The following is a 15,063-nucleotide window of genomic DNA, read 5'->3' on the forward strand; positions in this document are numbered from 1 at the left end:
GACTTGTTGCTTTCCTGAAATTAAATAAGCATATTTCCTTTTTAATTGTGTTGACATGATATTGGCTTTACCTCAATTCTGCAACAAGACTGACATTAGCAACTGTATGGATAATCTTTCACATCTCATACTTTATTATAAAGTATCCATAATACTACTTTTTAAAGAGGTCTTGAAAGTGTTCAGATAATTTTGTGGAAATGAGTCAACACAAAAATCTATTTGTGGAACTACCAAATGGTAAATTTATACCGAGTCTGGGACGTGGTGTCACTTTCATCTTCTCCCAAAAAAAGTCAGCGCTGATATGAAATAATTATTAGGATCATTAAAATGATTCGCTAAGTCAAACACACACATTGAGTATGTGAGCACATACCTCCTTTAATAAGCCTCAGGATATTTTCCCTAAATGATAGTGACRCAACTGAGTATCAAGCTTAAAATCACCTTAGAACCTTACTTCTCAACATTTAGTATGTGCTCATATAAAGTAATGCATGTTATAATGTACTTTTTTAATCTATATCACTTATTAGTTGTATTCCTTCCAGTCTGTTTTATTATTATTATTATTATTATTATTATTATTATTATTATTATTACTACTACTACTACTACTACTACCTTGAATAGATACGCCTTTCTGCGTGATTTCTTTTAAGATAACCAGATGTAAACAGCGCTGATAAAGTTATTTTTTAAAAAAAAAGAAACTTCTCGAGCGCCGTTGCCATGACAAGCCACCCACAACACGAGACGCGTGGCTGGAACCTGGTCAAACGCGCCTCACGAAGCAGCCAATGAGCGACGGGCATTAGCGTCACGTGGCCTGTGTCTGAGTGACGTTCGGCTCAGCTGCCGGCCACCTTCATTAAAAGCGGGTCAAGCAGAGGAGGGAGTTGGCMACGGGGTAATTATTGGAAATTASCCATTTTGTGTTGTGTCACAGCGTTAAAGTCCGCAGAAATGTTTAACAGTATGCTGAGGGACTTTGACGAGGATCCGTTTTTTTCGTGAGTAGCTACACCTGTTTTATTTAATTACATTACTAACTGCAAAATTGTAATAACATAGTAATACGATAATTTAGATTTGAACTGCTAGTCTCTTGTTACAAGAACAGTAATAGACATAGGCTGACCTAATGGGCATATTGTATGTCTTTTGTTTATTTTAATATTTTTAATATTTGTAACTCATTAAATAAAAAAGGCGTCTTCAAAATGTTCCATTACTTATCAACAGCTGCCATATATAAAAAAAAACTTGATGATATTCGGCTAGTGTACTCTCAAAATTTTAAAAAATAAATTTGAAATACATTTAAAATGTTGCTTTTAGTGTGTTCATTTCTTAACTTTATCAACACAGCTGTGTCGTTACAGTCAATGAAAATAAAAACAATTCAGCTCTTGTACCATTTAAGAAAAAATAAATTTGTGAACAAAGTGTTCAGTGTGACACCGAGCTGCATTGACTTTGACAAGTCCCATGAGTGGATGCCTGCAGAGTTAACGTGGCTGCACTTGACCCAACTTCTGAGTCYAGTGTTTAGGGGTGGCTAAATTTATTTTAGAGCTGCTTCTTATTTCAGCATGGTGTGCTCATTGAGGAATTTACCCCTAATTAAGAGCTTGATGGAAGTGACAGGAGGCATGTTTTTTTTTATAAAATTTGATATCTCTGTAAATATTATTTTCTTTTTATTTCTCATGCTCTCTAACAGGGATCCATTTGGAGCTCACAGGGAGCACATGAGGCACATGATGCGTAGTTTCTCTGAACCATTCGGCGCACCCTTGATGCCCAGCATAACAGATGGGAGAAACCACGGACGTGACATGGCAGGACATCCCACTTCATCCCTTGCATTGAGAAATGAACACAGGGTYAGAATGTGCTCTTTAAACGCTCTCCTCTTACAATCTGGACTCAACTAATAGGTTAGAGCTTTAATTAGAGTATGATAATACTCGCATGTGCGTGACTGGTGCCTGAACGTTATTTAGCTTAATTCTTCTGTTTTATCCCCGTGGACACACCAAATGATAGCTGGCGTTAGCTGGAACTTGGCCACTGGACGTGTAACAGAAACTCACAGAAGTATGGAGCATGTTAAGTCTCTGGTTTTATGGAAGGGCAACCCCCTTGGCCTTACTGGACGGTTATATCTAGCCCTGAGAAGACCTATTTATAGCACATTGTTCCACTAACACACTAGTTTCTTTTACATACATGCAAATACGTTTTCGACACACACATCAATGGGAGCCCTGAAAATTCAGCTTTATTCAGCTAAGATGGTGCAGAAAATAAACTTTTTTCTGTCAGTGTCTGTTCCTACGCGCCCCATAAACTCACTTCAGACGTGACGTGCTACCAGCAAAGCTGAAACATTAGAGCTTACTCTGGATCTTTTTGTTGTTAAAGGGATCCATGATTAGTTGTAACATTAGACTGTATTTAATAAACATATATTTTTACTGTAAAATAAAGACTGTAAAAATACTGTAGGCTGTTTAGTTTTTATAATTTTAAACTAAAACTTTAAAAATTTATTACGGATGGGTCCATTTTATTTACACACAAAGCATTCTGGGTAAATGATGACGTGAATAGGTACTCGGTGTGAGCGAGCTATATCCACCCTGAAGGTTAATCTTGGACAATATCTGATGATCGACTCTTTTAAATGAAACCAGAGAGCGTTGACAGAGAGGAGAAGGTAGAAATGACTCAGCCTGTAACTGAAAATATGGATGGAGGACAACAGAGCTGCTTCATGGAAGAAGAACCTCAGCTTAGCATGTTAGCTTTAGCATTAGCCCCGACGCTATCACATATGTATTGGCTCAGCGCTACACATTCTCCTCTCGTCACTGAGGTRCTCCATCCACATGACAGAGGGGAATGTAAAAATGACTCATCCTGCAGCTGAAAATATGGATGGAGGACCTCAGTTTAGCTTGTAGTTTGTCGCGCTAACACCAAGCTAATACATAAGGCAATACAGCGTCTGTGCTAAAGCTAACAGGCTAAGCTGAAGTTCTTCTACATGAAGCAGCTCTGTTGTCCTCCATCCATATTTTCAGTTTCAGGCTGAGTCATTTCTACCTTCTCCTCTCTGTCAACGCTCTCTGGTTTCAAGAGTCAATCATCAGATATTGTCCAAGATTAACCTTCAGGGTGGATATAGCTCGCTAGCAGCCTCGCACTGAGGACCTATCCACGTCATCATTTACCCAGAATGCTTTGTGTGTAAATAAAATGGTTCCAACCGTGTTAAAATATATATATTTTTGAAAATGATAAAAACTAAACAGCCTACAGTATTTATACAGTCTTTTTTTTCACAGTTAAAATAAATGTTTATCAAATAAAGTCTAATGTTACAACTAATCATGAATCCCTTTAATGCTGTCTTAGAGAGAGGGACTATATCAAGGCAGTAATATTTGATCTGCTTTTATAAAGCACTCACGAACATTACCCAATCCCCTGCTCTACTGCCAAATTATTTGTGCTAAGTCAAATTTAGTCACAGTCACCTGCTTTAATCCACATCTCTTGGGTGCCTGTATATTTATCCTTGGTAATGGCTCACATTAAAAGTGTGGCCTTTTATTTAAGAGGCCAAGATCTTTGCACTCTCAAAAGTGTCCTAGCCTTTCATGCAAACTTTTTTTCTTATTTTTTTACACAACCAGCTGGTTATAAAAATTAGATTTTTGCAAAATAAAAAATAACCCGAGACTAATGATCATTGAACACATAACCACATAATAATACTGATTCAATTGGTGTTTTTTTTAATTATGGGGGCTGATAGTTTTTAATCATAAAAACTGCTTTCTGACGTAATGCACTTTCAAGTCTGAGGAGYAAAAGAAGATCAGACCCACAGCGTCCGAAAGGGCCGAAGCTGTGCTGCTTTGTAACAACATGTACTGTATGTTCAGATGTCACATTTCCAATTGTTGCTCTTTTCGTCCCATCTGTTTCGCAGAACTTGGCATCGCTGCTACATTAGCAGCTAGATGACAGACAGCTCGCTCTCAAGCTGTTCACTAGTATCACAGGCTGAGCTGTGCTCGTAAAAAAAAAAAAAACCACACGCATATGGCACTACAGCATGTTTGCAGGCAAAGTGGCACACATAGTTTCAATTTGTAATATTTATATTTATGCAGTGGGACACTTAAACACACACAAGTACTAGCCACATACTGTAATTCTGGACGGTTCTACTCCTGCTATTAGCTTACAAAGCAGGACATTCCCAGTGGGGGTAAAAACAAATGTCTGTCTGTCTTCCACGTCTGCGGAGAACTCAAATTATTCTGCCTCTTGCCAGTCTTTCCTATCAGGGTCATATTATCTTTCATAACTCCCATTCACTCAGGCACTTGTTTACAAAACTGCTATCAAATAACAGAGAACAATTTAATTTCAAAACAAGTAGAAAACTATGTAATAGTAAACAAATCAGAATAAAATGATTTATAAATCATTAATATAAAGTGGATTATAAATAACTGGTTTGACATCAGGTTCTTCTATAAGCTGGTACATTTTCAATAAAGMGAAACAAAAAAAGCATTTTTGACTAGATGAGTTTGACTTGGGTGAAACGGTCTTACAGGTGTGAACTGTGAATCTGTTGCATAAATAAATATAAAAAGTGTGACAGGAAAGCTGAGATCATTAGACGTAAAGATGAGAAGAGGTTCATTATTGTGTCAAAGGAGAATAATGAGCAGTCTTTATGGTAAATAGGATTATTAAAGTATCACAAGAATCTAAAGACATCTACATATGTCTGAAACAAGACTAATGTTTGCTTGTTTTATTGACATCTTTCAGAGCATCCTAACATGAGTTGTAGAGTGACTCCAGCAGTGACCCCGTAGATCTGTGGACAGAAGAGCTTTTTCCTAGGAACAAATGTGCAGAACCCTCAGGCTCCCAGGCTTCTGGTAGAGGAAAAGAGCTTGAAATGAAAAGTTCAACCACACGTGTGGAAAAGTAGAGCAGCCTGGTTTTCTTACAATCGTTGTTTAAAATGCTGCAATCATTAATCAGATCTAATTTAAACCCGTCTCAATCATGTGAGTTCACACCTCTTTACTTGTCTGCTTTCTCCGTTTTGCACTCGCAGCCGCTCCTCGTCTTCTGCTCAGTCTAAATATAATGCCCACAGATAACGTTTGTGGCATTTATTAGTTCACAGATGCCACTGTGGGACGAAGTTGGCACTTCAGAAGTGTTTTACATCAGCTTGACCTTCTGAAAAGAGCTGAGAGAGCAGCCTTGGACTCTTTAACCCCCACCCCTCCCTTTCCCGTTAGACCCCTGTACCGACTGGTCCACCCTGCCCGCTGCAGCCTTCCTAGAATGAAGCTCACTTACGGTGTTAAACCCACTCTAATCTCTGGCAATGCGACCCAATTACACATGGAACACAAGTCATTCAACACCCCACTGATTACACACAATAACCCTGCACGTCACACCCTTAGAAAATGCCCTCAAGCAKATGGTGATGGCAGTCAGGATGCTTATCTTGGGCCACGGGGGTCACAAACACCTGTGGTCTTGGCCCACAATACAGATTCTGGATTTGGGAACACTGGGGTCAGTTTGGTGGGGCTTCAGGCTGCACCCTMCATACTCACTTCTTGCTGGCTGCAACTCTAGAACGTTAGTGACCTTGTAAATAAATGTTTCATCCTGCGTGTAGAGCTGCATGTGTGTGTCAGGAGCTTAGTGGCTAATAAAAAATAACTTTGCAAAAAGTTARACATTTATTTATGTGGTCAGCATTATGTGTGAATGCAGGGGTCCTGTAGGTCCTTAAAAAGTCTTAAAAGGCATTGAATTTATCAGTCCAAAAAATAAGGCCTTAATTAGCCTTAAAATCTCTTAAATCAATCTTTCAGAAGTCTTAAAAATGTTAACACATTGTAAATAGGATGATTATAATTCATCTTAAATATTAAAATAATTGGTAAAAAATATATATTTTTAAAGATTCAGATACAGACATTCACTTTTGACATCACTTCCTGTCTTTTCACATGCAAATATCTCAACAGTCCATCTGAGCAATGTGAAATTTGTTTTCTAATATGTTAATCTTATCTTTCCAAAAATGCATTGATGTTTCTTACAAAAAATTGATGTCACTTTAAGGTTTCATCTACAGCAAGCTGGTGTTAAGACCCCACTGTGGGTCCTAAAACTCCAAATTTTGGGTCGTTAGAGGATTTCCTGAAATAAGTTTAAGTTTAAAACTGACTGCTAAGAATGTTTCTGCTATAGTTAGATATGGATAAAAACAATTGGTATATTAGCAATATTTGAATACTTCAACCAAAAATACTTTGTTTCTTGAGTTTCTGCCAGTTTTTATTTTATTTTTTTATCATTTGTSTTTATTATGAAATTGGTAATATTTAATTTCAGTTGGCATTAAAAAGTCTTAAATTTAACTTGCTTTAAACTGTAGGAACCCTGGTATGTAGAAATGTAAAAAAAATGCTAATTAGTTAAGCCAGTAATTAATTTCATAGCTTTTTTAAATCTCCAGTGATGGTCACCATGTTTTATAATGTTTCTTAAATCCTCATAGACTTATGATTATTTAGTTTATTTTTAATTTTTTTTCCAAATGTTCCATACACATTGATCATGGTATAAAAAAATAGTGTTTACCGTTAAATTACTGTTTTTTTTTTTTACTCTTTTTTTTCCAATCTTAAGGATATGAGTCGGTCATTGTTGCCCTTTGGCAATTCGGACACCACAGTAAGTGGAGTCCTTTTTCATCTAAACTTGTAACATACTGACTAAATACAAATAGTGTGCTTTTCCCCCCAAGATTGTGTTTCCAAAGTTAGGTTGATGCATTTAAGTCAGTAACTGATGTTTAACTTTTTGTTAACCCACCAAATAAAGACCACAAATTAAATACAGGAGTAGATCTCTAGTTTTCTTACAAATAAATATCACATTACTTTTGATAATACTGTATACTCATATAGTGTGCTAATTAGCTTGTGTCTAAAGTTTTAATGCAGCGCGAGTAGCCAGAACAAACGTTTAACACATTTATTTACTTTTTGTTCCTGCAGGACGTCATGCAAAACCCCTTCAGCGTGTTTGACAACATGATGGCCAATGTGAGAAACAGGATGGAGGACATGAACAGAAACTTTGTGAGTTTACTCCGTTAAAAACTGTTGTGCTTCTAGATGTGCTTGCTGAACGTTGCGTGCTTGTATGCGTTTCAGGAGAACAGGTCCACAGACTCCAACACCCACTCCTTCAGCTCCTCGTCAGTAATGACGTATTCAAAAGTTGGAAACGAGCCTCCGAAGGTGTTTAAAGCTGTTTCATCGACTCTTCGAGCCCCAGGAGGGGTAAGTGTCCCGACGGATGTGTTGCGTTGTTTTTATGTCAGGTTGTTGAAGAACACACTTCAACGTTTTAAACTATGAGACGTGAGCTACCGTCTTTCTGAAGGTTTAATTCTGTTTGCTTTCTCAGATCAAAGAGACGCACCAAGCAGTGAAAGACTCTGAGAGTGGTATGGAGAAGATGAAAATCGGGCATCACATTAAGGACAAGGGACACGTCGTTGAGAAGAAATATAACAAGAAAACGGGAGAGAAAGAGCTCAACCAGGACTTCCAGAACATGGATGAATGTATGTTAAATCTCAACGTTTCTAACAGTTGTGTCCTGCTTCAAATCTTTAATATTCTGCCTAATCGAATCTTCCCTCTGCAGCCGAAGCCCAGTCTTTTTATGACGAGTGGCAGCAGGAGGTGTCCAGATTTCAGCCGTCACACCGCATGCCTTCCCTGAGGGAACCTCCTCCCCGTGCTGCCCACCAAGCAGCCCTCCCTGGTCCTGAGCTCCCCCACAGGTCAGTACTGAGACCACGTGCAGCGCCGAGACAGACGCGCATGTGCACGCCAGGTTCAAGCGATAAACAGGCAGATAGCAGACGTGCGTGCTCCGTACGACACAGCTATCATGCCAGTAGACCACGTTTAGCTTGTGAGTCACTGTTAATTTGATGTTTCTTTGTTTTGTTTTCCACAGAGAACAAAGGTGCAAAACTGGAGGAAAAGACGAAACTAAAGACTCGGGCAACACAAAGCATTAAAATTGGCTGTTTTTCCCGCTTTTATGTGTTTATTAATGTTTTTAAGCATCTTATTGTGCTGCCTGTCACACACACAAACACACCACGATAGATTTTTTTTATTAGTAGTAAGATAGATAATGTTGTATTGCTTATGTTAGCCAGCTGTGTACATTTTATATCACTAGAGAAATTATCTCAAGCACTATGTACAGTTTGAGTTTAGATCGGTGTTGTCAATGTAAATACAGTGATTACTAGACAACAGACTAATAGCAAATTGATGTCATTAAATCTTAGTGTAATTCTTTTGAAGCTGTGGACAAAAAGTACTTAACTACAAAAAAAGTCATGTATTTTATGTGAAACCATATTTATGTTACCTAACAGTGCAGTATATGTAGGAATTTAAAAGAAAGAGGCTTAAATCTTTTTTATTGATATTTTATTTTGATCACCATTACTCATTCAACAAATAAAATATTTTCTCATACTGACTCTTTATCTGTATTAAGTTGCTAAACCCTAAATATCTAAAATCCATGAATGTTTATAGAGATCATAAACAGTTTGTAATTATGCCTAAATGTAATGCATCCAATGTAATCTTTGTACAAAAAAAACATTACTCCTTCCCTTTTTATATTTAATTTTTTTTCCCACCTGATGACCTCTGTCTATAGACAACATATGGATTACTTAGTAAAAGTTCCATTCTTATAGATTTTTTACACAATAAAAGGTCTGTCAGCACAGGATGGTGTCTGATATTAAACTTGTAAAAAAAGTTTTTGCTTTTCCCCCCCACAAACTAGTTTCATACCAGTTTAATAATGGCAGACAATTCTCATTTGTACAGCAGTTAAAATATAATGCAGCTATACTTACAGTTTATACGCGAGGGACAATGTTCTTTGATGAGCTTCTGTTGCCTGCTGGTGACCCTGGGTGGTATTTTGGGATCTAAGAACCTGTCAGTAGCTCACATGGGTCTGAGATGTTACACAGCTGCAGGCCCCTCCATGCTCCCCTCTCGTGTGCTAATATTATCAGACTTCACTTATTCCTTTGCTTTAATATACCAGAGAAGAAAGTTTGTTACCTTTGACCAGTATAACACCCTCACCATTTGTCACTGTAATTGGACTTAAATCTGCTTCATTCAACAATACAGTTGCCAGTGTTTTTAACCAACACAACTACATTACATTTTTACAAATACAAGTTTATTTTTTCTTTAATATATTCAGCTACACTGTTAAACTTTTGTCAAACTTGCATGCCCATTTATATTTCCATTGCTTTCACATAAATGGCCAATTAAATATGTTACTGGATCATTTTCCTCTGTACATACTGAATAACAGAAACCTCAGCATCTGTAGAAAGGTTTTATTAGTCAATACAAATGTTACAAAATCTCTACCTGCACTCTGTCGCCACCTGCTGGTCATTAAAGAGAAAAAAACTTCCAAGAATACAGTATGTACAAAAATACAACATAAAAAACAACTATTTCGCTGGATTTTTGCATAACATGCAAAACGAGTTTGAATAGTCTGTCCAAGTCTACATGATCCCCTGATGTTGACCCTTTCCAGCAATCTTCTTGGAGCACTCCAGTAACGCGTTGTGAATGTCTTTGGCACAGGAGATCTGAGACTTGATCATGCTGAGGTACTGGGCYTAAGACATGGACTCTGTCTGCACCGTGTCTGGCTTGGTGGCTGTTGGGACCAGGTTGGGGGAATGTTTGGCGCTGTCGATGCTCTGCGAAAGGCACTCGTACGCCAGACGCTGCAAATAGAGAGAGGGGGGCTTTCACATTTATGCAGCACGTTTTAGGTTTCAATAATGTGTGTAGTATTTGTGTTACAGAGGACGTCCTGTTTGAGCCTAATGTTAAAAAGCTTTAATTTAAAAAAAGAAAGGAAAGTTGTACAAAGTGGAAACCTGCAGAGTATGAGTTGATTAATAAAACTCTTCCAGTCACTTCTTTAAAGCAGTGATTCTCAAAGTTTGGATCATGAAACACCAAGTGTGAAGTCTAAAGGAAATCTATGTAAATCAAACTATACAAACACAGGAATATTTAGTGCTAACTGTTAAAAAATATATAATAATAATAATGGTCCTGAGTACATAAAAACCTATCTGTTTGAGATGACTCTGTTAAATGGCTTAATGGCAAGGTTTGTATACTTTCACTAAATAGTCTGGGTCTTGTGTCTCTACAACTTTTGTTTTATAGATCAAAAGCAAAAAGATGGTTGTAAACCACTGCTTTAGAGGAGTATTTTCACTGTTAAATAAAGTTGAATTATCTCAGACAAAATAAAAACAAAACTATCCAAAAAACTAAAATGAATTATACTTAAATCAAGCATTTCATACGTAGTAAGACAAATTGATATTGCATAAATGAGTGATTTCCTTCATTCATCACAAACTGCATTTGAGTTGCGTTAATGAAAATACAAATGTTTTTGATCAGTCTTACCAAACACAACTCCACTTGATCACAAAGGGCGTAAAATTCCTCTAAGCTTTTGTCAAAGCGTTGAACTGACGTGTCACTGCTTTTACTAGAAGGGAGAGAAAACCAAAAYCAAGTTAAAATATTGATTGACACAAAAGACAGATACAATGTTAGGCATTGCTGCAAGCCCACAGCACAGGGAACTTACATGCCGTTGTCAATTGAAGTGTTATGGGACAAATTTAAGGCTGCAATCTTCATTAAATTCTGTATATCCAAAAACAAGAAGAGAATGTTAGCAAGCTAACTATAGCTACTGTTACCAATTTGTGTGTGACGTCTACTGTGTTTAGCTAGCTCAGTGCAGCACAATCACCTGCAAACTCTCCTTCAGTTGTGGAATAAGCATTTTAAATCTATGAACTGGATCAAAGTCTTGCTGTTGACTGAGTTGTTGTTGTATTGAAGCAGTCTGTTGCAATCCGGGTTGAGACATTGGACCGCCGGGTTGTTGCTGCTGAGACGCCATCTTCCATGTTGTCACATAATATCCGGTTCCTCGTCTTTCAAAATAAAAGCTCAATTGCTTTTATGAGTTATTTTAAATAGAGGTAACATTTTTTTTTCCTGCTGTTGCGACTTAAAATAATAATAATAAATTTGTATATTTGTTTTAATAATTTAAAGGATTAGAAATTAGAAAAGAATTAAAGAATTACAAAAGTATAATTTTGCAATAAAACATTTTGAGATGCTTACAGAAAGAGGGAGAGAAACGGGGAGAGTTTTGTGATAATGTTAATTTGTTCAGTAAAGGTCGCAGTGTTTTTATGGCAATCCAAGTATTCAAATTAAATTTATGTTTCCAACACAGCAACTGTAAATCTACTTATACAAGCAAAATCTGTATAAGTAATAATACAAAGTAATCAGAAGCTACCCTGATTATTTCTATTATGACTAATTTTCGATTAATTATTAGTTACAATTATATGACTGCATCTAATCCTATATCAGAAGGAGGTGTTTTACCGGAAACATTTTAAATGTAATTTTTTTTTAAAGTGCAAATGCTGTGGTCAGTGTGTCTATTTTGTCGGAGCTTCCTTGAACGCAACAGCAACCCTGCAGCCGCTGTTCTCAGGCAGAAACCCCGTAGTGCCGCACAGCAGCGCCATTCTAAAACTGCTACAGTATCCAAAATGGCAGGAGCTGATGGAGACGACTCTCTGTACCCTATCGCCGTTCTTATTGATGAACTGCGGAATGAGGACGTCCAGGTATTATCTGTAGTCTATTAATTAAGTCATCTTTACATTGTACATCAAAAAGTAATGTTTTACCTCGATGCGAGCTTTCACATTAGCAATTCGCTAACTAGCTAGGCCTGTTTTCTGCCGGGCGTACTCTGCTTGAACAACCGTGTATTTATTAATATTAATATTATTATTTTTATTAGTGACAGTAATTCATATTCCAGAACTATGGGTAAAATCATACTTGGTTAGCTGGTGATTACACCGATATTAGCGTCACTATAATGTTTGTATTAGTTAAAGCAACCCGTCGTTGTTTCGAACTGCTAGCATTTTTATTGCATCGTTAGCATCTTCCAGTATCTGCGCTACGCTAACCACGTATCAAGGAAAGCTGAAATCTGAACAAGCAGCACTTGATTCCATAGTAGGTTTAGTTGCTAGCTCAAATGTCTCCCCTCAGACATAAAAAGTATTTAATTTACCATTTTTTTTCTTTAACAATCTACCGTGATAGTCATAGTGAGCGATGACTAGCTTTAGCTAATCATTTGACGATCACCATCCCAGCAACACTCATGGTTGTAGCAAATTCTGTGAAGTTTCTTTAATAATCTGTCAGTAGACTAATTTGTGCTAAGTCTTCTTTGTGTGCGAATTACTATTTATGTCGTTTTCTGCACAGTTACGTCTCAACAGCATCAAGAAGCTGTCGACTATCGCTTTAGCTTTGGGTGTAGAGAGGACGCGCACCGAACTCCTGCCTTTTCTCACAGGTAAAGATATCAGCTGTCTAACTTGTCCTCGTATTGACTAGCAATTTGTGTATTTTTTTCTAATTTTTTATTTTATTTTATTTTATTTTTTGTCATCTGTAAGATACCATCTATGATGAAGATGAGGTGCTGTTGGCATTGGCAGAGCAGCTTGGCAATTTCACCATGTTGGTGGGAGGGCCGGAGTATGTCCACTGTCTCCTGGTGAGTTTTGTTTTCTTAAAGTTTATTTTTTAAAGCTTGTATTTTCTGTCTGCAAAGTAACATTTGTTCATTTATTCTTAAGCAGAGTTGTGTACAGTACTTATGGCTAGTTGGGCTGAATCCCATTTTCTGTGTTACCCACTACCTCTAGATTTCAAGGTTCCTCTGGTACATGTTTTAAAGTCATAAACAAGTGGTTAACACATTCCTTTTTGAAACGCGACACCCTTTCAAGAAGCCAATATTGTCATCAACAATGCTATATTTATTGTAACTAATGAATACTTTGTATGCTGTAACATTTTACTGAGTCTAACTTCGTTCTCTTAATTTTCAGCCTCCTCTGGAGAGTCTTGCAACTGTGGAAGAGACTGTAGTCAGAGACAAAGCTGTGGAATCCCTGCGAAAGATCTCTCAGGAGCACTCTCCGGTTGACCTGGAAGTTCACTTTGAGCCTTTAGTGAAGCGACTGGCCAGTGGTGACTGGTTCACCTCTCGCACATCAGCCTGTGGCCTCTTTAGTGTGTGTTATCCTCGTGTCTCCAGCACTGTTAAGGCTGAAATTCGCCAGTAAGTGAATTCTTAAGAGGAGGAAGACAGTTGTTTAGTGCTTTTGACTTTTATTTGCCAATATACTAAACAGTGAGACATGTAACTTCATGCATAGCTCGGGGCATTGTTGAAGATTTATAACTGGTTTTTGACTGTATGGTTTGTATTGCTTCAAAACTAAATGTGTGGTTCTTCCTAGACATTTTCGCACCTTGTGCTCTGACGATACTCCTATGGTGCGCCGTGCTGCAGCATCGAAACTGGGAGAGTTTGCTAAAGTTTTGGAGTTGGATTATGTAAAAACCGACATTATTCCACTCTTCACTGCTCTGGCCTCAGATGAGCAGGTATGAGCAAGTTTCTTTGTTCTCATAAACTGGTGTTGCATTTTATTTATTTATTAATTTTTTTGTTTAATTCTTGTTGAATATTTCTGATAGTTTTACTCACGAACAGCTAAGCTGATGCTGCTAATTTGTCTGCTTCAGGACTCAGTGCGGCTGCTTGCGGTGGAGGCCTGTGTCAGTATTGCCACTCTCTTGCCTCAAGAAGACCTGGAGACGCTTGTAATGCCAACTTTGCGCCAGGCTGCAGAAGATAAATCCTGGAGGGTTCGTTACATGGTGGCTGACAAGTTTTCTGAGGTAAACAGATGCAGAGCCTTCTTTCAGAGCTTGCACATTTTAAAATTGTATGATTCTGATGTTTGTTTGTTTTTAAATTGGTAACAGTTTAGGAAGATTTTTGTGTTTGTGTGTCTTGAATAGAATATTTCCCAGCTTACATTGCATTTTTACATAGTAAATGTAAAAGTGAACTGCATCCAGTCCAGCACTCAAAAGTACCATTTTTTTCCCCCTTATCTGGTCATGTGAATGCACCGTAACTAAGCTAGGAAGGAGAAATGCTATGTCATGCTAGCAACAGCACACCTCCATAAGCGCAAAAGGCAGTTAAAGTTAATCATGCTAACTGCATTAATTTTTGTTAGACACTACTGTTAGACAGTTTGTTTGTTTTTGTTTTACTAAGATAGGGTAAAAAATTTATACTGTAGTCAGTACAATCAGAATCAGCCAGAGGAGCTGCACAGCATCACAGGCATGTGCTTTGTGTGACGCTGTGTTTACTCCTAATCTATATAATTGATTGTCACGCAGGAATGCTGTTAGATTGGTGTCTATGTAAAATAAAATGAATAAATGACTTAATCTTGTTTTGACTAGTGTTTAATCTAGTTTTTCTGCAGCCAAATGGTCTTTAGTATCACGTTGAGCTGCAGTGTTGTGTGAAGACTTTCAGATATCCAGTAGTGTAATCCATCTTTAATATTGGCAACTTCAAAGCTACCACCTCAAAAACTGAACCCTGGTGACTATGAGTGCAGCAGGATTACACTGATTGATGCAACATAATAATTTTCAGTTTAATCAGAAATTATTAGGAACATTTTTTTTTAGTTCCAGTTCTTTGGGAAAAGGGAGAATCAGTCAAAAATTATATTGGCAAAACTGCAAAAAAAAAAAAAACAACAGGAAATTCATATTGGCCCATGTTGGGATTTAATGTTTTCCAGAACATTCAAATGCTCTGCATAGAATTTAAATAAGCATTAGTGTTGTTGTTTTCTCACCTCCATAT

General features: G+C 37.4%; 3 protein-coding genes across 4 annotated transcripts in view; 2 read left to right on the forward strand and 1 right to left on the reverse strand.

Annotated features, from left to right (window-relative positions):
- Positions 1-849: 849 nt before the first annotated feature.
- Positions 850-8,652, forward strand: mlf1 (myeloid leukemia factor 1). Of its 2 annotated transcripts, XM_014005247.1 has the most exons (8): positions 850-1,016; positions 1,730-1,892; positions 6,766-6,810; positions 7,137-7,220; positions 7,296-7,424; positions 7,552-7,711; positions 7,795-7,933; positions 8,113-8,652. In XM_014005247.1, exons 1-8 carry the CDS (start codon positions 970-972, stop codon positions 8,174-8,176), a joined length of 831 nt encoding a protein of 276 aa, XP_013860701.1. In that variant the 5' UTR covers positions 850-969; the 3' UTR covers positions 8,177-8,652. The 2 variants fall into 2 exon arrangements, with proteins under 2 accessions (XP_013860701.1, XP_013860702.1); XM_014005248.1 differs by lacking the exon at positions 6,766-6,810 and having other exon boundaries at positions 867-1,016.
- A 710-nt stretch (positions 8,653-9,362) lies between these two features.
- med29 (mediator complex subunit 29) lies at positions 9,363-11,194 on the reverse strand. Its single transcript, XM_014005249.1, is given in 4 exon segments — positions 9,363-9,952; positions 10,656-10,740; positions 10,843-10,901; positions 11,011-11,194. Coding segments are annotated over 4 exon segments (525 nt in total). The 5' UTR covers positions 11,164-11,194; the 3' UTR covers positions 9,363-9,724.
- A 611-nt stretch (positions 11,195-11,805) lies between these two features.
- The window catches only part of ppp2r1bb (protein phosphatase 2, regulatory subunit A, beta b), a 15,203-nt gene continuing 11,945 nt past the window's right edge, over positions 11,806-15,063 (forward strand). The window contains exons 1-6 of the mRNA XM_014005250.1: positions 11,806-11,914; positions 12,576-12,666; positions 12,770-12,870; positions 13,208-13,440; positions 13,622-13,769; positions 13,911-14,066. Of these exons, the coding sequence (XP_013860704.1) occupies positions 11,837-11,914; positions 12,576-12,666; positions 12,770-12,870; positions 13,208-13,440; positions 13,622-13,769; positions 13,911-14,066 (807 nt within the window). The 5' untranslated portion in view covers positions 11,806-11,836. The remainder of the gene's footprint in view (positions 11,915-12,575; positions 12,667-12,769; positions 12,871-13,207; positions 13,441-13,621; positions 13,770-13,910; positions 14,067-15,063) is intronic.

This window comes from Austrofundulus limnaeus, unplaced genomic scaffold (genome assembly GCF_001266775.1).
Source record: "Austrofundulus limnaeus strain Quisiro unplaced genomic scaffold, Austrofundulus_limnaeus-1.0 Scaffold29, whole genome shotgun sequence".
NCBI lineage: Eukaryota > Metazoa > Chordata > Actinopteri > Cyprinodontiformes > Rivulidae > Austrofundulus > Austrofundulus limnaeus.